Source organism: Eumetopias jubatus, unplaced genomic scaffold (assembly GCF_037043125.1).
Source record: "Eumetopias jubatus isolate StellerSeaLion01/CBP00866 unplaced genomic scaffold, mEumJub1_p1.0 scaffold_1, whole genome shotgun sequence".
NCBI classification, from domain to species: Eukaryota; Metazoa; Chordata; class Mammalia; order Carnivora; family Otariidae; genus Eumetopias; species Eumetopias jubatus.
This window is the reverse complement of record NW_028274807.1, coordinates 9,784,155-9,805,430: the sequence shown is the minus strand read 5'-3', so window position 1 is coordinate 9,805,430 and position 21,276 is coordinate 9,784,155. Positions and strand designations below refer to the sequence as shown.

At 42.8% G+C, this 21,276-nt stretch overlaps 1 protein-coding gene across 3 annotated transcripts in view; it reads left to right on the top strand.

Annotated features, from left to right (window-relative positions):
• The window catches only part of DOP1B (DOP1 leucine zipper like protein B), a 112,896-nt gene extending 97,587 nt beyond the window's left edge, over positions 1-15,309 (top strand). For 2 of the 3 annotated variants that reach the window (XM_028113968.2, XM_028113961.2), the window contains exons 30-37: positions 109-255; positions 1,197-1,258; positions 1,766-1,894; positions 8,851-8,987; positions 11,841-11,896; positions 12,115-12,276; positions 13,915-14,044; positions 14,789-15,309. In XM_028113968.2, the coding sequence (XP_027969769.2) occupies positions 109-255; positions 1,197-1,258; positions 1,766-1,894; positions 8,851-8,987; positions 11,841-11,896; positions 12,115-12,276; positions 13,915-14,044; positions 14,789-15,040 (1,075 nt within the window). In that variant the 3' untranslated portion in view covers positions 15,041-15,309. Of the gene's footprint in view, positions 1-108; positions 256-1,196; positions 1,259-1,765; positions 1,895-8,850; positions 8,988-11,840; positions 11,897-12,114; positions 12,277-13,914; positions 14,045-14,788 lie in introns of those variants that run through there. The other variant, XR_003610916.2, reaches the window with a different exon arrangement.
• Positions 15,310-21,276: the final 5,967 nt, after the last annotated feature.

Sequence of the window (21,276 nt, the reverse complement as noted above, 5' to 3'; positions counted from 1 at the left end):
CCTGGTGTCCCGCCGGTAGGGAGCAAAATAGGTTATGGGAAATGCACCAAGTGGCTTTCTTTGCACAGTCTTTGACCTTGACCCTTTTCCCTCCCCACCCCTGTTCAGTGCCTACAACGCTCCCAGCTTCCGGGCCGGCGCTCAGCTGCTGAGCTCTCTGAGTGGCTACGCCTATACGAAGCGAGCCTGGAAGAAAGAAGTCTTGGAGTTATTCTTGGACCCTGCTTTCTTTCAGATGGACACTTGCTGTGCACAGTAAGAAACGCTGTTCTGACAAAGGGCTGCTGCAAATCCTCAAGTTGCAAAATTCTCATACTTGAAACGGGAGCAGTTAGCATCAACCCAGATCCCAGGACGTCCCTGTCACAAGCCTTCATGTTAACTGTGTTCATGGCAGAGGGGGTGGGTGTTTTAAAAATATAGAGGTGCATTTTTTATCAAAAGGATTTCAGTTACAAGAGCGTATAATCCCCAGAGCGCACAATCCAGGGTTCCAGTGTCCCCTGGCCTAGTGCTGCTCCAGCTTGGAGTCACAGAGTACTCCAACGCTCAGATGACAGAGCCCGCTGGTGACACTGTGTTGCCCTTAGCTCATGCTTCACGAGTTCTCACTGAGACTGTGCAGCCGTGCCAGACCCTGCTGCTGAGGGACAGATGTGAGGTGAACTCCCTGTGCCCTTTCCTGGGAGGTCAACAAAACCGCTATGTTGACTCTCCCCCTGTCATGGCTGCCATCTTTATCAATGGCAGGGATGGCGGGTGGCGATTGGTCGAAGTCTGCCCTGCTACCTGCCGAGTCCTGTGGCTTTCACCTTGAAGTCCTATTGCTCTTCTGGGGAGCCCACTTGAAAACTAGTCGCATTTGATGTCGCTACTCCCACTTCTTTCCATCAGCACAAGCGTATGAACAGCCTCCTGTGTGAACATAGGGCAACTCTTGAGAAAAACATTTTTCTTTTACTGTAAGCTGGGAATTATTCATTCTTTCATTTGTTATTCATCACCTGTGTTGTTACGTTTATAAATGAAAAGCTTTTGCCTAGCTTTCCCTTGTATTAAAACCTGTTCATTTCCCTAACTTCTTTTCAGAAAACAGGTTTTAATAGATCGCAAAGGGGCTTGTTCTTTTCTTGATGCCTCTATTCAGACTGTCATCCTTTACATATTTAATTAATTTTGCTTTTTTTAATATCCAGTTGGAAGTCCATTATTGACCACCTTCTGACTCATGAGAAAACAATGTTTAAAGATTTAATGAGTAAGTTGTATATTACTTGCACATAAATCACACTTTTAAAGGACTGATCCCATCATAATCAGCTTTTACCACGTAGCTCAGAACTCCACTTGGGTCTTTAATGATGCCATCTAAGCTGCAAACTGTAACATAATGGGCTTAATGTGTCAGGACTCATGAATGAGCCTCCCCGTTCCAGTCTATTGACCAGAAGGCCCTGACAGCCTTTCCTACAGCTTTACAGTGGGGGAGGACTTTTGAAAGTAATGATAGGTTTACCATAATTTATTAGGAGTATTTGTCTATCTCTCATATCCTCTTCTAGTGCCCTACTGTTTAATGTCATTAAAGAAGTATTTGTATTTACAAATAAATATGTGAATAATAACCACAAGATCATAATTACTTAGTTAGGACCATGATTTTCACCAGGAAGGATAGAAATTTACATGATTATGAATGTCCTATCACTTACCTCTGATTGCAGTTTTCTCACTAAATGGAACTTATTGGCTGTATTTATTCTAGACATGCAGAGCAGTTCTTTAAAACTGTTCTCCAGTTTTGAGCAGAAAGCCATGCTGCTAAAGCGCCAGGCTTTTGCTGTCTTCAGCGGAGAACTTGATCAATACCACCTTTACCTTCCTTTGATACAAGGTAAGAAGACCACCCCACCCTCACCCCCAGCCCTGCCCCCTTGTGGGTGGACCCCCAGCGGGCTGAGATGGGCGGCCACCAGAGTGGCCCACCGCACGTTACGGTTGAATGGGGGAGTGTTAAAATGAGTACTTACAGAAGAACTCTGAAAATTTACCTGTGAATCTGAAACTTTATTTTAAAAGTCAATGATTATAATGCTTTGAGTTTTTATGAGGTCGTTTCTAAAAGTCTGACAGTACTTTCTTAGCATTGTCTCCTGCCAGGTCCCACCTGCCGTCAAGATACTTGGAGGTTACAGCACTAACCCCCAAGGCTAGTGAAGGAGAAGTCCTTAACCTTTCCTTAACAGTTTTTCTCTCTTTTGTTCTCACCATATTCCTTGCTTCAAAAATGAATTATCACAGCTATTGTACATGATTTTAAAGGTTTTTTCTTCCCTCATAAAATGTGGAGGTGGTGAAGTGGGCATTCTGTCTAAATTCACCCTTCTCCAAGATACAAAAGAATTCTCAAATAGAAATGTGTTTTCCTTAAGACTCATAGCCTGAATGGAATCAGATAAAATTAATACAATTCTTAAAAGAGTTGTTTAATATTATGAAGACTAGTGTAACAAATAAGTTTACAAATATTGGAATTATGTTATAAATTCTGTATTGAGGGCCAGGTTTACTAAAGTATAATTTACATACAATAAAAGTCACCCTTTTGGGTATATAGTTCTGTAAATTTTGATGAGCACATGTAGTCATGGAACCATCACCATAGTCAACATGCAGAACATTTCCATCACCCAGAAAGTTCTCCTATGCCCCTTGGAAGTCATCCCCCTCCCCTGCCCTCCCCTGGCCCCTAGCAAGTGCTAATCTGCCTTCCGCTCATATAGTTTCATCTTTTCCAGAATGTCCTAAATGTAATTAGGTGGAGTGCAGCCTTTGAGTCTGGCTTCTTTGACTTGCATAATGTATTTTGAGAGTCATCTGTTCCATCGTGTTTACCAAGAGCATACTGTTTTTTATTGCTGAACAGTATTCCATTCTGTGACTTGCTCATCAGTTCACCAATGGTAGGGCATTCGGGTTGTTTCCAGGAAGAATTATGACATAAATCTCTTGCTCTGCCCTTTAAAAAAAAGTGTTTATACACATCTGTCAGTTGGGCTCCTGGTGGCTCAGTTGGCTCAGTGCCTGACTCTTGATCTCAGCTCAGGTCTTGATCTCAGGGTCTTTAGTCCAAGGCCTGCACTGGGCTCCATGCCGGGCATGGAGCCTACAATCAATCAATAGATAAATAAGTATATAAACGTATCTGTCAGCTCACAAAGCATGTTCTCTTCCCCAAGTCATCCTGATGACTCTTAGTGGTAATGACCAGCCCCATGTGCCTCCTTGATTAACTATTTGAAAGGCCCTAATTGTTGTAGTTCAAAACATTAATAGCTCTCACAATTATTCATTATGACTATATTTTATATTTGCAATAATAAAGTATCTTTATACTAAAACTGACATAATTTCAACCTGTGAAACACATAAGGAGATTTTCACGTCATAATGTCCTGAGTACTTAAAATACATGAAAGCTAATGTTCAGATATCAACAGATCCTTTCTTGAATTGCTGATTCAGTCAGATGGTAGCCAGGATTGCCAGTAAGGGTGATGGCAGCTCTCCAAAGACTTTGGCTGAATGCAGAGTGCCATAAGAGACTCTTTTTTTTTTTTAACTTTTTATTTATTTATTCATGAGAGACAGAGAGAGAAAGAGAGAGGCAGAGGGAGAAGCAGGCTCCCAAGGAGCAGGGAGCCTGATGTGGGACTCGATCCCAGGACCCTGGGATCATGACCGGAGCCGAAGGCAGACGCTTAACCATCTGAGCCACCCAGGCGCCCGCCATAAGAGACTCTTAACTCTAGGAAACAAAATGAAGGTCGCTGGAGGGGCTGGGGGTGGGGGGTGGGGGTAACTGGGGGATGGGCATTTAGGAAGGCACTGGATGTGATGAGCACTGGGTGTTATATGCAACTGATGAATCACTAAATTATACCCCGGAAACTAATAGTACAGTATATGTTAGCGAAATTGGATTTAAATTTTTAAAAAAAAAAGTGAATGCAGAGTCAAAGCCGTACTTTGCTGCATCCCTACAAAACATAGAGGGGAGAAACAAGAACAGGAACCACCTGTCCTCTAGTGCGTGTGCAGCGTCCGTGGTGGTCCGTATGCACCTGGTCGCTCAACAGCGCCGTAAAGTGCAGCCTTGAGTCCGCTCTCAGTGGAGGCAAGAGGAAGAAGCTAGAAAGGAGAACGTGTAGGCCAGTGCACCAGACAGTCCTTTTGGTGCCTTTCCACTTTGAGGTCAAACACCTGTTCATTCTCTCCCCCGTCTCCCATCACACACATCTTTAAAATGCGGGGTGAGGCCCAGAGAGCTAAAGAGACAGTATATTAGGCGTGTAGAACAGGAAAAGAACAGACCAGAGCCTTTCTCAAACTGTCATATGGTTTGACCGCGGCAGGATCTAAGCATCCAACAGTTCTAAGAAATCATGCCTCTGAGAGGAAGAGAGAGGTAGGGGCAATATGATACTGTATCTATTCTATAAAAGTGTGTGTGTGCGCCCACGCATGCGCGTACTGACTAAATTCAGAGATGGTTTTGGGCCCTTAGGGAAGGAGGAATTTCTCCAGATACCCCTGCATTTTGCATAGCTCAAGTGCTGTATTTCTAAAAATGCTCCATGTTTTAAAAAATAGACATTTTTACCCCCTTTCATTTTTTGTTAACTGACACTTTACAGGGGCGCCTGGGTGGCTCAGTCAGTTAAGCATCTACCTTCGGTTCAGGTCATAGTCCCAGGGTTCTGGGATCGAGCCCTACATCGGGCTCCCTGCTCAGCAAGGAGCCTGCTTCTCCCTCTCCCTCTGCTGCTCCCCTTGCTTGTGTGCACGCTCTCTCTCTCTGTCAAATAAACAAATAAGTCTTAAAAAAACAAACAAAAAAAAAACCTGACACTTTACAAAGCACTTTCCTCTTTATTGTCATTGTCCCCCAAACTGTTGAAAGGCCCAGCCTCTGGGAGGTCGTGGGGTGATAGAATTCAGAGCGTTCTCCAATAGTCTTGGGACACTTGACTGGCCCCTGTGGAGCAATAATGCCCAGGCTGAAGGAGTAGATACATCCAGAAGCTTCTGAGTTGCACACCATGGTAGTTTAGGCCTAATCACAAAGGCAGGAATAGGGAATTTCTAATGTTTCTCCTCAGGGATTCTCTCTGGAGCCCCTTTTCCTGGTTGATGGCACCATCAAGTAGCCCTGAAAAGAGGTCGGTGTGCACAGGGCGTAGAACGAGCAGCTCCGTGCATCGTGGCTCAGAGTGACATAAATTTTACATTGATCACGAAAGAGATAGATAAGCCCAAAGCAAGGATTTTTTTTTTTAAAGGGCAAAATGCTATTTGTCTAAGATAAGAGGAGGACAGGCATCACCCCCAACATAGGCCTGACTAGGCCTATGTTTACATCAGAAAGATGTAAAGCAGCAACACTCTGTACCCTCTAAGCTGGGCGACTTTGGCCTGTCCTGGGTCCGTTGGAATACTTCCCATCCGTTAAGGCTTCCTCACTGTCCTATACATCATAGCTCTGTTCTCCCTCAGGATGCTGATGCTCGGGGTTGTATTGCCATTAACTGGCAACACCTGGCCTGAAGTCTGAGCCCTTTGGCTCCCCACGATAGGCAAGGGTCTTTAGTAGGCACCCCTTGAGGTGGGTGGGGTAGGGGACTATTCCGGTTCCACAGACGGGAGACAAGGGTGCAACACGGTTAAGTAGCCAGCCTGAACAAGGTCCCACGACCTGTAGTTGTGGCGGAGGGGTTCTGGCTCAGGGCTCTCTCCCACTGTCTGCTCACAGAAACTCCTTCAGCTCGTAAGGTTTATCACTCAGCTAAGGAAGGGCTGTTAGAGATTGAAGAACACTAGTGATTCTAAAATAGATCATCTTGGCTGAAGAATAATCTCATGAATTTAGCTTTTATTTGGAGCACCAATGTGGAATATGCCCCATGTGTACAAACCACTTTTTCCCTTCATACTTTCTATGTTGAAATGGATTAAGACCGACAAACAGTTGCACAGGTAGTACTGAGTGTCCCTGTGTACTGTGCACCCAGCTTCCCCTGTGATAACTTCACACACAGCATGGTCCAGTAGCAAAACCACTTCAGCTGTTTAAGTAGAAGATAGACTTCTATCTTCTATCTTCTATCTTAGACTATGACCTCTAGTTTAAGAAGATAAAGAATATCCTTTTTACTCCCGGATTTACCCTTTCGGTTGCTCTTTTGTCTTGATGTTCCACGTTTCTGACTGTTAGCGTTTCTGATTTGTCTGAAGAACATCTTCTGGATGTTCTTTGAGTACAGATCTGGCCACAAGTTTTCTCTGTTTCCCTTCATGGAGACTGTTTATCTCACCTTCCTTCTTTTTGGTCTGGGTGACCAAGCACCCAGAAGGATATTTTCCCTAGAAATAGAATTCTGGGGTGAAGTTCTTTTCTTTCAGCACTTGAAAAATGTGCCACTTCTTTCTGACTCCATGGTTTCTGAGGGAAATCTGCTCTCATTCAAATTACTGTTCCTTTTTAGGTACAGTAGGCCCCCTTTTCCGCATGGGGTACATTCCAAGACCCCTAGTGGATGCCTAAAACCAGGGACAGTACCAAATACTACGTACACTATGATTTTTGCTGTACGTACATGCCTATGATAAAGTTTAATTCATAAATTAGACACAGTAGGAGATTAACAACAACAGTAATAAAATGCAACAGTTATAACAATACACTGTAGTGAAAGTTGCGTGAATGTCCTCTCTCTCTCAGAATATCTTATTGCACTGTCCTCACCCTTCTTGTGACTGATGAGAGGTGATAAAATGCCCATGTGATGAGATGAAGTGAGGTGAGTGACGTAGGCATATGATGTGTAATGTGAGGCTACCACTGACCACCCCCCCCCCCGGCGATATGTCAGAGGGAGGGTCATCTGCTCCTGGACTGCAGTCGGCCTCAGTTGACCATGGCTCAGTGAAACCTCAGAAAGCAGGACTGTGGATAAGATGGCACACTACTGTAATGTATCATTTCCCTCTGACCAGTATCAAGACTTTTATCTTTACTTTTTCAGAAGTTTTGTGAGGTAACTTAACTGATGTCTTTGGTTTTATCCTTCCTGGAGTTCATCAGCTTCTTGTATCTGTAGATGCACATCTTTCACCAAATTTGGAAGGTTGTCGGTCATTATTTCTTCAAATATTTTCCCAGCCTATACCCTTTTTCCTTTTTCTGGGACTCCAGTGACCGAAATGTTAGATCTTTCATTGTCCCACTGGTCCCTGAGCCTGCTTACCCCCCCATCTTTTTTCCTTCTTTTGTTCAGTTTCAGTTGTTTTTCACCAATTCCATCTTCAACTTCCCTCTGCCCTCTGTCATCTCCATTCTGCTGTTGAGCCCATCAGTGACGGCTTTTCTATTTCAGTGATTTTACTTTTTAGTTCTAAAATTTCCATCTGGCTCTTCTTTGTAGCTCCTATTTCTTTGCTGACATATTCTATTCTTTATTTGTTTCAAATGTCCGTAATTGATTACTGGAATATTTTTAGACCACATCTTTAAAATCCTTTCCCGATAATCCCAACCTCCATTATCACCTCTTTATTGGTGTGACTCTTGATCTTAGGGTCTTTTTTTTTTTTTTTTAAGATTTTATTTGACAGAGAGAGACACAGTGAGAGAGGGAACACAAGCAGGGGGCGTGGGAGAGGGAGAAGCAGGCTTCCCGCGGAGCAGGGAGCCCGATGTGGGGCTCCATCCCAGGACCCTGGGATCACGACCTGAGCTGAAGGCAGATGCTTAACCGACTGAGCCACCCAGGCGCCCCCTTGATCTTGGGGTCTTGAGTTCAAGACCACACTGGGTGTAGAGATTACTTAAAAAGAATTTTAAAAACAAAAATTCCAACCTGTCTGTCAAATGTCTGAACTGTGCTTGAACCTTCATTTGGTCAAGAGTATTTTTTTCTTAAGTTTTTATTTAAGTAATCTCTACACCCAATGTGGGGCTTGAACTCACAACCCTGAGATCCAGAGTCACAAACTCTACAGACTGAGCCAGCCAGGCGCCCCTGGTCAAGAATAGTTTTAAAAGGAAGAAGTATAAACCTACTCAAGCTAGTACAGATAAAGGCAAGTTTATTACTAAGATACTACAAACAAATCTTAACTAGCATGACTATAGTTTAGCTGTTTGCTATAGCAATTTGTTATGTTCCTAAGAAACCTTAAATTATGGGGGGCGGAAATCACATTCTGCAGACAGTTACTTCAGTGGAGAAGTGGGGAAGACTTCTAGGGGCTAGAGGAACTCACACCTTTTTTCCCTACAGGAATTAAAGTTTTTGTCTTGGCCACGAAATCCCAACTTCATTGAATACCTCTCCTTTTATTCACTCATGCCACTTCCCACTCCTCACTCCCAGAATATGGTGTCAGCGGCCAGCCAACCTCTTTGATCCTAGAGCACCATCACTCACCAAGGACTGTCTGTGGTTCTTGTGTCTTACATTTCATATTCTCAGAAGAGAATTTAGTGGTCATTGGTCATCCAATGGATTTCTGGGTTAAGTCAGAAGTTGGTATCTTTCTGGTCAACTGTGGCAGGGAAATAAGAGCCACTTGGTTCATTCCTTTAGCAAAGGTCATGAACTGCTTCACCTCATAAAGAAGAGGGCTGGAGGTAAAGGGGGGGGGGGCAGAAACATTCTCCCAGCACCCATGTCTTAGGCTGCATTGTTGTTAAATGTCGAAACAAATACAGTTTTATTTTTTTCTTTGTCTAATGAGAAACCTCAAACTGCATATTTGTGTGACATCTTTAAAATCTTCTTTCCTTAGAACGCCTGACAGACAATCTCAGAGTTGGACAGACATCCATAGTTGCTGCTCAGATGTTTCTTTTTTTCAGAGTTCTGCTGCTAAGAGTATCTCCCCAACATTTGACTTCATTGTGGCCCATAATGGTCTCTGAGTTAGTAAGTACAAATATTTTACTCTTGAAAGCGGGACTGGAGCTTTTTTAAATGATTTTTTCAGGAATAGTATACTATTTCATATATATCTTAATTTTATCTGCAAAATTTTCAACCAAGCTCATAGCACACAGTCAGCTCTTGGTTAAATAGGGAAATTTTTTTTGAGACAAAATCATTTAATGTATCTCTGGGAAATGTTATAGTTTGTATAAACAAAGTATAAAACTTTAAGGCACAGTGAATAACTATGTACACGTTACTAACTAGCCACCATTGGGCAAGTCGAGAAGGTAAAATTCAAGAAACGTAAAATCTCTGTAAGTTACTATCTTCCTGCTACTACAGTCAGGAAAGTTCCTAGGCAAGCTCCTTTAGATCTAGTGCCTCTAGGGAGAAAAGATTCAGATCATCTTTAGATACGGATGCCTTCACAATATCTGAGTTGGAGGTGCCATCTCAAGTGAAGTCAAAAGCAAATTAGAGGGAAGATGTCAGGTTATCATGTTTCCAAGCTACTGGTGTAAACTGTAATTTATGGTGACATGAATTACATAATCTGCAGATTAATCCTTTAAGTTCTAAACTATAGAGTTTACACCCATGACTAGAAATATTACCACCACATACCATGACCTACCATACCGTACCATGATTCCACATAACTAAAGATTCCTGTGAAAAATTATCTTTCCTAAATCCTTCGTATTTCCATTGAAGAACTTCATGGCCAGATGTTCACATTCACTGATAATGGATTTCCATAATAGGCCCACTGTACCTATATTGTGAGTTTCTTTGAAACCATATCTTATACAGAAATATTTAAGGTTGATGGGTGCCTGGATGGCACAGTCGGTTAAGCGTCTGCCTTCAGCTCAGGTCATGATCCCCCAGGTCCTGGGATAGAGCCCCGCGTCAGGCTCCCTCCTCAGTGGGGAGCCTGCTTCTTCCCTCTCCCTCTGCCTGCCACTCCCCTTGCTTGTGCTCTCTCTCTCTCTGTCAAATAAGTAAATAAAATCTTTAAAAAAAAATTTAAGGTTGAAAGCTTACTGCTGTTTAGAAGGCTATTAACAACCATTAATCTCTGAAAGCGCTGTAAGTTTGTGGGTAGGCTTTTAAGAGCAGCATTTCTGAAATACTCCACACATTTAGTTCTTCTTCCTTACTCACGTCTAGTTATAAATTAGTCGTACAGACATGTCATAAGATTCTAAACACATATTTAGGAATATTTTCAAAATTCTTTATCAGGAATAATGGACTATTTCATATATACCTAATTTTATCTGAAAATTTTCAAGTTGATAACACATAGCTTTTGGTTAAATAGAGAATATTTTATCTTCTGCAATCATATGTGGTCTTTTAACTGTCAGCTTATTCCAACTAATTTGTATTGTTTGATATTATTTGCTATTTTTTAAACTGTTTTTTTCCAGTTTTACCGAGATATAATTGGCATACAGCAGTATACAACCTTAAGGTGTACAAAGTGATTTGACTAACATATATGGTGAAGTGATGACCACAGGAAGTTCAGCTAACATCCATCATCTCGTAGATTATGAAAAGAGAAAAAAAGATTCTTCCTTGTGATAAGAACTCTTAAGATTTACTTTTAATATTTCATATATATCCTACAGCAATGTTAACTATTGTCATGTTGGATGTGACACCCCTAGTACTTTTTTATCTTAAAATGGAAGTTTGTACTTTTGGGCCATCTTCATGCCATTTCCCCTCCCCCACACCTGCCTTTGGTAACCACAAATCTGATCTCTTTTTCTATGAATTTGGCTTATTTTTGTTTTGTTTTTTTTTTAAGATTCTACATATAAATTAGATTATGCAGTATTTGTCTGACTTATTTCACATATTATAATGTTGTCAAGATTCATCCATGTTGTTCCAAATGGCAGGATTTCCTCCTTTTTTATAGCTGAATGATATTCCACTGTATAATATACAACATTTTCTTTATCCATTCATCCATCAGTAGACATTTAGGTTGTTTCCATGTCTTGTAAATAATGCTGCAGTGAACATGGGAGTGCAGATATCTCATCAACATCATGTTTGCATTTCCTTCTGATGTACTCCCAGAAGTGTAATTCCCAAATCAGAAAGTAGCTCTGTTTTTAATTTTTTTGAGGAACCTCCTTTCCACAGTGGCTGCACCAGTTTGCATTCCCACCCACAGTGCACGAGCGTTCCTTTTCTCCACATCCTCACTGACACTGGTTGTCTCTTGTGTTCCTGATGCTAGCCATTACAACAGGTGTGAGGTGATATGTCACTGGGGTTTTTGTTTGTTTGTTTTGCATTTTCCTGATGGATAATGATGCAGAGCATCTTTTCGTGGACCTGTAGGCCATGATATCTTCTTTGGAAATGTCTATTCAGGGGGCGCCTGGGTGACTCAGGCGTTAAGCATCTGCCTTCGGCTCAGGTCATGATCCCAGGGTCCTGGGATGGAGCCCCCACATCGGGCTTCCAGCTCAGCGGGGAGCCTACCTCTCCCTCTCCCACTCCCCCTCTCTCGCTGTCTCTGTGTCAAATAAATAAATAAAACTTTAAAAAAAAAAAGGAAATGTCTATTCAGGTCCTTTGCCTATTTTTAAATTAAATTATTTGCTTTTTTGTTATTGAGTTGTATGAGTTTTTTAATATATTTTGGATATTAACCCCTTATCAGATATTTGGTTTGCAAATATTTTTCCTCACGCTGTAGGTTGTCTTTTCATTTTGCTGATTGTTTTGCTTTGTTATTTTTTATGGCCATATACATTCTAAACATCAAGCTGGATTTAATCTCTCTCAAATAGTAAATTGAATTTATGTTTTCTTGTTAAGATTCAGATATTCATACAGCTTGAAGAAGATCTGAAAGAGGATGATGAGTCATTGAGGTGAGTTGTGCCAGGGTGTGTCTGCATATGTGAGCAGACATCACTGTGTGATATACGGTTATCTAACAGTCAGTGTTATTTTCTTGACGTACTTGTGAAGGGACCAGCTATTGGACCATGTCTTAAATGGAAAAAACTTCCTAGGGACCTTGCACAGGCAAATGGACTACAGCGTATGTGAACGAATTTATAACAAGCGTTTCTTTGCAAATTTATAGAAACAGCAACAAAATCAATAGAATGAAAGTTTCAGTTGCCGATGGAAATGGGCCCTCAGCGGGGGAGATACCCCAGAGTGAACTGGTCTTATATTTATCAGCTTGCAAATTCCTGGACACAGCACTTTCTTTTCCACCTGACAAGATGCCGTTATTTCAAATGTAAGTCAGATTAAGACCACATGTCCTCTTTGAAATGGTGACTTTCCTTGTCAGCGCTTTCACTTTGTTGTGTAGGGTGTGTGAGAAGCCCCAGTTGGGGGTTTCTAGTGGCCAATGAGAATACCAGGTTTCAGAGTTCTTACAAGACCTGTGGTTTTCTGAATTTGGCTCATAATAGTGTTTATGGATGGGTTTCTGGGCGGGGGTGTGTGTGTTGAGGGGGCTTTGCTACTGAATGCGTATAAAACAAGAGTCACGGGCTGGTGGTCCTCACTGCATTTGTGTAGATTTCTTTGTTTGTTTTTAATTAAATAAATGGGACACTCTATCTCCAGCTCACTTTGCCCATATTGGCTTACATTTCCTATAGGCTTAACACAGCTGCTCATGTGGTTAATTTCATGCCTGGCCCCAGATGCCACTTCTCTCTATCCTATCTCCCTACAGAGAGTAAGAGAGTAATCATGTAGAAATGTTTGTGGTTAAAATGTGGGTTCTTCTTGGGGCGCCGGGGTGGCTCAGTCGTTGAGCGTCTGCCTTTGGCTCAGGCCATGGTCCCAGGGTCCTGGGATCGAGCCCCGCATTGGGCTCCCTGCTCGGTGGGAAGCCTGCTTCTCCCTCTCCCGCTCCCCCTGCTTGTGTTCCCTCTCTCGCTGTGCCTCTCTGTGTCAAATAAATACATAAAATCTTTAAAAAAAAAAAATAATAAAATGTGGGTTCTTCTTAACTGCATATTACAAAGTGAAAGAAGCCAATTTGAAGTGGCTACATACTGTATGCTTCCAGCTCTATGATATTCTGGAAAAGGCAAAACTATGGAGACAATAAAATGATTGTCAGGGGTTACGAGAGAGGGAGTCAGAACACAGAGGATTTTTAGGACAGTGAAACTACTTTATTTGATACTATAGTGGTGGATACATGTCATTATACATTTATTCAAACCCATAGAATGCACACCACCAAGAGTGAGCCCTGTGGTAAACTCTGGACTTTGGAGGGCATCGCAGGCCGGGCGGGGGGCGGGCACATATGGACTTGCCGGGCAGTTGTGTTGCAAACCTAAACCTGATGTAAGAAAAGAAAGTTTTTTTTAAGTGGGTTATGATGTATAGGAGTATGCATAGTGGCATTATGCATAATAAGCAAAAAGTGGAGACAATCTAAAGTCCATCGATGTACGAGTATCCGTACGATGAAATACCCAGCAATAAAAGAAATGAAGTACCAACGTGTCCTTACAGCATGGATGCACCTTGGCAGCAGCATAGGAAGTGAAAGAAGCCATTCACAAAAAACCACATGCTCTATAATCCAGTTTATATGAACTGTCCCGAATAAGAAAATATGAAGAGACAGTAAATAGATTGGTGGTGGCCCAGATGAAGGGGGTGCAAGGGATTGCAGGGTGATAGCTAAAGGGAGCAGGGATTCTTCTTGGGGTGATGAAAATAACCTAAAGTTGACTACGGTGATGGATAGACAATTCTGCAAATAAACGAAAGGCTATTAAAGTATACACTTCAAATGGGTGAATTGTATGGTGTGTGAATTATATCTCAATAAAACTGTTTAAAAAATCTTTTTGAAGTGGGCTCTGAGTCAGCATGCCTGACATCAGATTTTTTTTTCATCCAGTTACAGGTGGGCGTTTGTTCCAGAAGTGGACACAGAGGGCCCTGCCTTCCTGTCAGATCTAGAGGAGAATCACCAAGAATGCAAACCCCACACCGTTAGGATTCTCGAACTTCTAAAATTAAAATATGGGGTAAATGTCTTCCTTTTTGCAATTTATATTTGTGGCAGAAGGGAGAAAGTCTAGGCAGCAGGAGAAGTCCTCCACGCGCCACTTGATTTTAATGACTTTGAATAATTTTCTAAAGTTCTTTGATCCGAGTGTTAAAACTCGGAGGTGGTCTAAAGCCCATCTTTATTTTCTCATTTATATGTCACTTTCTCCTCCCAGTTGCTGAGGTAAGCATCCTGGAAAACAGAATCGGGATCCGTGGAAGTAGTTTTATACAGAGTCCCTGTATTATGCAGAGGAAGGGCCTGCGGGAAGAATGGCGGGGCCTCGGGGGCCGGGGTGACATCCTGATGGAAAATGTCAGTTGAAGACTAGCATTTGAGTTCGTTTGGAAACTGCCATTAGTGCTGGTAGTGAATGTTCATAAAGAACCCACTGCTTGGGGCGCCTGGGTGGCTCAGTCGTTGAGCGTCTGCCTTCGGCTCAGGCCATGGTCCCAGGGTCCTGGGATCGAGCCCCGCATCGGGCTCCCTGCTCAGCGGGAAGCCTGCTTCTCTCTCTCCCACTCCCCCTGCTTGTGTTCCCTCTCTTGCTGTCTCTCTCTCTCTGACAAAAAATAAATAAAATCTTAAAAAAAAAAAAAAAAACCCACCGCTTAGGTTTGCTGCCTTCATGTACCTCACTTGCATCTCTAACCCTTAGCAAAGCCATATCATCTTTATGAGGTTGTTGTGTTGTTTTGTTTTGTTTTGTTTTGTTTTGCAGGAAATTGGCAGCTCTGATGAGATCACCATGAAGAATGAATTCCCCCTTCTGCGCCAACATTCTGTTTCCAGCATCAGGCAATTGATGCCATTCTTCCAGACTCTAAATTGTGCTTTTAAAACCCAGAGTAAACTGCCTGCTGATACCCGAGGACCTCCGGTCTTGGAGTTTCCTGTCACAGATAGCCGAAGGGTCTTGAAACAACTAGAAGAATGTGTTGAATATGATTTTTTGGAACATCTAGAGTCTTAACCACATAAGACAGAATTTTTCAGAATATATCCTGAAAAGCAGGATATATTCTAAACAAGAGAGGAGCCAGGATAGTGCTTTTAAATAAGTCTGTTTCCATTTTCAAGGTCGATTTCAGATAATTTTCTGTTGGGCAACAAAACACACCTCCCTAAATGCCTTGTAATATATTTGGATCTGATTGTATGTTTCTTCCTCAATTTATGTAAAGAAAATAAAATTAATATATCATCTAATGCTAGCACAAAATGTGTAATATGAAGTGCAAAGGTAATGAGTTTTCTTTATTGATGTAAATACATGGGCTGTGTCAGTATATTTCTGTAAAAGTTTACACTTGTTGAATATTACTTTTAACCTTTCACACATATGTCCTTTTTTTTTTTAAAGATTTATTTGAGATAGAGTGAGAGAGAGCATGAGAGGGGAGAGGGTCAGAGGGAGAAGCAGACTCCCCACCGAGCAGGGAGCCCAATGTGGGACTCGATCCTGGGACTCCAGGATCACGACCTGAGCCGAAGGCAATCGCTTAACCAACTGAGCCTCCCAGGCACCTACATGTATGTCTTTTAAAGCATTTTTTTTGGTACCACATTTTAGAGCCAAAGTATATTATTTTCTGAAAATAATTGCCCATTACCATTGACTATTCAGCAGTGGTAAGGGCTTGAAGATATTGCAGTGTATTTAACTCTTACCCATTAAAATCACATGGTAGGGGCGCCTAGGTGGCTCAGTTGGTTAAGCCTCTGACTCTTGATTTTGACTGAGATCATGATCTCAGTGTTGTGAGATCGAGCCCCAGGTCAGGCTTCTTAGAGAAGAGTCGGCTTGGGATTCTTTCCCTCTCCCTCCCCCTCTGCCCCACCCCTACCCCGCCCTCCCACCCCCGCTCTTGCTTGCACTCTCTCTGTCTCTCAAATAAATAAATAAAAATCTTAAAAAAAAAAAAAAATCACGCGTTAAGGGGCACCTGGCTGGCTCAGTCGGTGGAGCATATGACTCTTGATCTCGGGGTTATGAGTTCAAGCTGCACATTGGGTATAGAAATTATAAATAATTTTTGTTTTAAATCACATGTTAAAATCACAGGGCATCCAGCTTCGAAAGACATACATAGTTTGCAAAACTGACAGCTGTAGCCTTACTTTTGTACCATTATGTGCTTTGCCAGCACTTTCCATCTAACATAAATCAGTCGATGTTGTCCTGGAGCCTTTAATGCCTGAGGCTACTTCTGGCACACTGACCCTTTGGACTCTTTCCTCGCACTCTGTCCTTTCTGGGATCTCTTTCCCACTTTGTAGACCTCCCCATTCATTAAAATAATCCCTTTCTAAGCACGGACTCCTCTCACCTGGCAGCAGGTCGCCCCACTCTTTCCAAGCCTCTCTGTCTTATGCCAGCTACCCTATTTAGAGTCCTGGCTTGGCGCCCCTGCTCTGCTGTGGGAGCCTTCACTCTGCCAGTGAGTGTGGTTTGCCTTCCAGACTTGCCTACCTCATGTCCCCTTTTCAGCCTCCAGAGCACTGCATGGAGTCTCATTCCGGGCCAGATGATGCATACGAGGCCTAAAGCATGCTCTCCTGTCCATCCTTTCTGTAAACCAGGGTGTTCTGGAATGCGGCCAACATCGGTTAAGTTTCTCCTAACATCCTTCTACTTACTACAAACTAGTAAGTTTGTGTGCAGTGCAGAAGAAATGTGCATCATTAGCCCCAATCTAGGATTTGGGGAGCACAGAACCACCTGATTACCTAAGTAAGGGCTGAAGATAAGAATAAAAAAGCACCGGGGTGCCTGGGTGGCTCAGATGGTTAAGCGTCTGCCTTTGGCTCAGGTCATGATCCCAGGGTCCTGGGATCGAGTCCCGCATCAGGCTCCCTGCTCCTTGGGAGCCTGCTTCTCCCTCTGCGCCTCTCTCTCTCTCTCTCTCATGAATAAATAAATTTAAAAATAAATAAATAAAAAAGCACCACTGGAAACGGGTATTCGTACAAACGTGTGTGAAAGTTATGGTTTTTTACATGTGAGGGGATACCTTTTAAAACATTTGCAAGTTTGGTCACTGAAATTTTAAATATTGAAGTGTAGACTTATAAATCCTGTGTAACTTACATTGTGAGTTAGCTGTATTCAGACTGTGAGGAGATAACCATAAGCTGATTAATAGTTAACATCAAGGTGGGTGCATATGTTCATATATCAAAATTTACAACAAAACTAGTAACTTAATGTCATCCTGGCTATTATGCCATGGAAGGCAGTTCTTGTATCTGTACTTAGATTTATAAATTTTGTTTTTCATTTTTTTTCTCCCCAGTATCTAAAACAGCTTAATGGTTTCTGAAAATATCATATTAAATGGAAATCTTAAAAGACAGGGATTCAACAACACATCCCTATTTTTCTCCTACAACACTGAAGAAGTCTTATAAACATGAAGTAATCTAAATCTTTAGTTAGCATGTAGCACAGCAGTTGAGGGTTTAAGCTCCAAAGTCAACTTGCCTGGGTGTGACACTTAGCTTCCCCACGTACTAGCTTGGGCAAAACTTTGTGCCTCAGTCTTATCATCTATAAAATGGGAATATCGAATGTAACTATATCTTAGAGTTGTAGCAACTAATCATCTCCATGCCGCCTTTGTGATCTATAAACAGTTTTGATCATGCACCCATCACTAAAAAAAGAAGGCTGTGCCCACCCCAATGTCTGGAAGCATGCAGAAAAGCAAGATTGATAGTTCTGATATTTTCTGCTTCCCAACAGAGGCCCTTCTGCACCCCGCTTTGGAGCCAACCACTCTGACTCCATTCCTCCCAGAGGCAGCTGGTGCTCTGTGTTAAGCCCTGAGTCACTGCACCGAGGGCGGGGAGTGTGCTGCGAGAGGTGGGGCTTGCCAAGGGCAGCCAGGGCAAGCGGAACAGACTGGTGCTCTAAGAGCAGAGTTTTGGACACCCAGAGCTGTGGGCAGTGTTGGTGGGAGAGGGGCGCGTGTGCGTGGGATGAAGTGATCCCCACTATTAGGGTGCTTGCCAGGGGCCAGGCACGGTGCCAAGTGTGTTACCTGCCTCATTTGCTTTCTTACCACCTCCTTAGGAGTTAGGGGCTTACCCCGTTCTACAAGTTCAGCAGAGCCAGGAAACAAAACCCAGGTCTGACTCCCTCTAGAGCCCTCTGTTCTCAACCCCAGGGCTGAGAAAGTGAGACAGGAAACCCCTGAGGTTGCTGCTTCTTTTCAGTAATGTGTGGAAGACAGTTTCTGAACCTACCCCGCCCATTCATGACTTCCTGTAAAACATGCTCGTATTAGGGCCACACACGGCTCCTAGCTTTGAAGGGGTGGTGATGTGTTGTAGAGGAGAATGAGCCTTATTTCCCATTAGTTGTACGTTATGCCCATTTAAATTAGGAGTAGAAGTAGCTAGATTTGTGGAAATAGTTGATGAAGCTTGTACTTAAAAGTTACCCAGAAACAAATAACGCAACATATTTTAAGAAAAAAGAAAAAGAAGAAGATAGCAGGAGAGGAAGAATGAAGGGGAGTAAGTCAGAGGGGGAGACGAACCAGGAGAGATGATGGACTCTGAAAAACAAACAGGTTTCTGGAGGGGAGGAGGGTGGGGGGATGGGTTAGCCTGGTGATGGGTATTGAGGAGGGCACATTCTGCATGGAGCACTGGGTGTTATGAACAAACAATGAATCATGGAACACTACACCAAAACAAATTATGTAATATATGGTGATTAACATAACAATAAAAATTAAAAAAAAAAGTTACCCAGGAGAACAATTACCCGGGAGACCAGACAGAATTCTGTGCCATTGGAAAAAAATGCTCCGTTGTAAGACAATGCCCCCTAGGAGGTATTACTTGCAGTTCAGTGAGACAAACCAATGAACAGGCAAAACCAACACCTTCAAACGAGAGAATATGATTAGGAGCAGGATGTGGACCAGCTAAGGAGTCTCCCCGTTCTGCATGAAGGAACAACTGGGCTTGTGTTGCACGAGTGTCCTGTGTGTGTGATCGTGTGTCCGTATTTTGTTAAGTCTTGTCGTAATCATTCCAGACCATTCAATCCTCTTCGACCACTCGGTGCTGTCTCTGAAGTTCAGAGTGAAGGGGACCCCTTCAAGCATTTTTGAGAATGGATATGAGTATCCTGAGGTTAGAAATCTTTCAGTTACAGCTGGAATCCAGCAAAGCAACTATGCTTAGCAAGGGTCCTCCCACTCATCTGTGCAGGAGACTCACCTGGAGAGCTTGCTAACTTGCAGAATGCCTAGCCTCCTCCCCAGAGCGTCTGGATCAGTAGATGGGATGACATTCAGGAATTTGCTTGTGTAACAAGTTGTTTTTGTCGCAGGAGCTTCCTGAACCATTCTGGGAGAAACCCTAGTTTTCAGAGCAATGTATTCAGACATATGGTGACTTTTATGGAAACCAGGAGGAAACTAGCAAGGCTGAGCTTGTTTGGTTACTTCTCATCCCATATAGGTAGCTCCTTCCAAGTGGTTCTCCATCAAAATCAAGGAAGTCCACCTTTAAGCCAAGGGGGAAAGGAAATAGACTTTAAAATACTGTAGGTCTAGGACAAGAGTAAGGTAGTGCCTCAAAGAGTTAAAAATAGAATTACCTTATGATCCAGCAATTCCCCTAAAAAGAACTGAAAGCAGAATCTCAGAGGCTTGTACATCCATGTTCATAGCAACATTTCCACCATAGCCAAGAGGTGGAAATGACCCAAGTATCCGTTGACAGATGACTAGATAAACAAAATGTGGTCTATACACATGATGGAATATTATTCAGCCATAAAAAGGAAGGAAATTCTCACACATGCCACAACATGGACGAAACTTGAGGACATTATGGTAAGTATACCAGTCACAGAAGGACAAATGTATAATTCCACTTGCATGAGGGACTGGAAATAGCCAAATTCATAGACAAAGTAGAAGAGTGGGTACCACAGGCCGGGGGTGGGGGGGCTGGGGAGTTGGTGTTCAATGGGTATAGCATTTCAGTTTGGAAAGATGAAAAAGTTCTGTAAATGGATGGTGGTGATGGGGACACAACAATGTGAGTAAAATTAATGTCACCGGATCGTACGCTGAAAAAAAATGGGTAAAATGGTAAATTTTATGTTCTGTATACAATACAATTTTTAAGACAAAAACAAAAATACTGTGAGTTTAAAGTGAGGGCATGGGAGACAGCTGGGGTTCCCCCTTACGTGATGAGCAAACATCTGTCTCATTCTGGGTTTCCCCCCAAAGTCAACCAGAAGCAGATAGGAGGTGGAAAATAAAGGAGAAACTTGCCCTTCAATGTTTGGCTCTAAAGAAGTCACTTTACATGTTACCCTAAATTGAAATTGTAATAATGACTCTTCAGACCTGGAGGCCTCTTGTCTGTCTCTTCTGTCTCCTCCAACCACTCACCATTTCTCATCTCTTGCATTTCTTCCATATGTCGTTCCAACTGCTTGATACTACTTTCTCCTCTTCTTTCACCAGGCTCAAGTCATTTACTTAACAAATATATGGGAGCCAATCTTTGAGACCCAAACTCCTCAGTCTTGCTCCTTTCTACAGTTCCTCAGACACAGTGAGGCACTTTGTCACAGGGCCGCCCTATTAAAGCTTGTACTGACGTCCTAGCCCATCACCAGCTGCAAGGCAAGTGCCCCTTTTGTGGAAGAGACAGAGCCCGTATCTTCAGTTCCTTTGGGGTCTGGCATTTATAAGCAGCCCGAGATAACTAAATGAAAAACATAAAGTTGATATCTCTGATAAAGATGGGTGCTGGAGGAGGAAGAAAGAGCAGTAAACCCAAATTTGAATGAAGTAATTTATAGGACTAGACAGCTGGGGGCTCAGGGAACACAGTTTTTGGTGTTCTTTTTTTTTTTTTAAAGATTTTATTTATTTATTTGAGAGAGAGAGAATGAGAGATAGAGAGCACGAGAGGGAAGAGGGTCAGAGGAAGAAGCAGACTCCCTGCTGAGCAGGGAGCCCGATGCAGGACTCGATCCCAGGACTCCAGGATCATGACCTGAGCTGAAGGCAGTCGCTTAACCAACTGAGCCACCCAGGCGCCCGGGAACACAGTTTTTGGCCCTAAACTCAGACCACCTCCCTGAGGCTCATGCTGTCTCACCACCCAGTATTGGCGCATGAGGCTGCTTGGCTTGGCTTCCTTCCCCCACTCTTCCCTGCTGGTCCT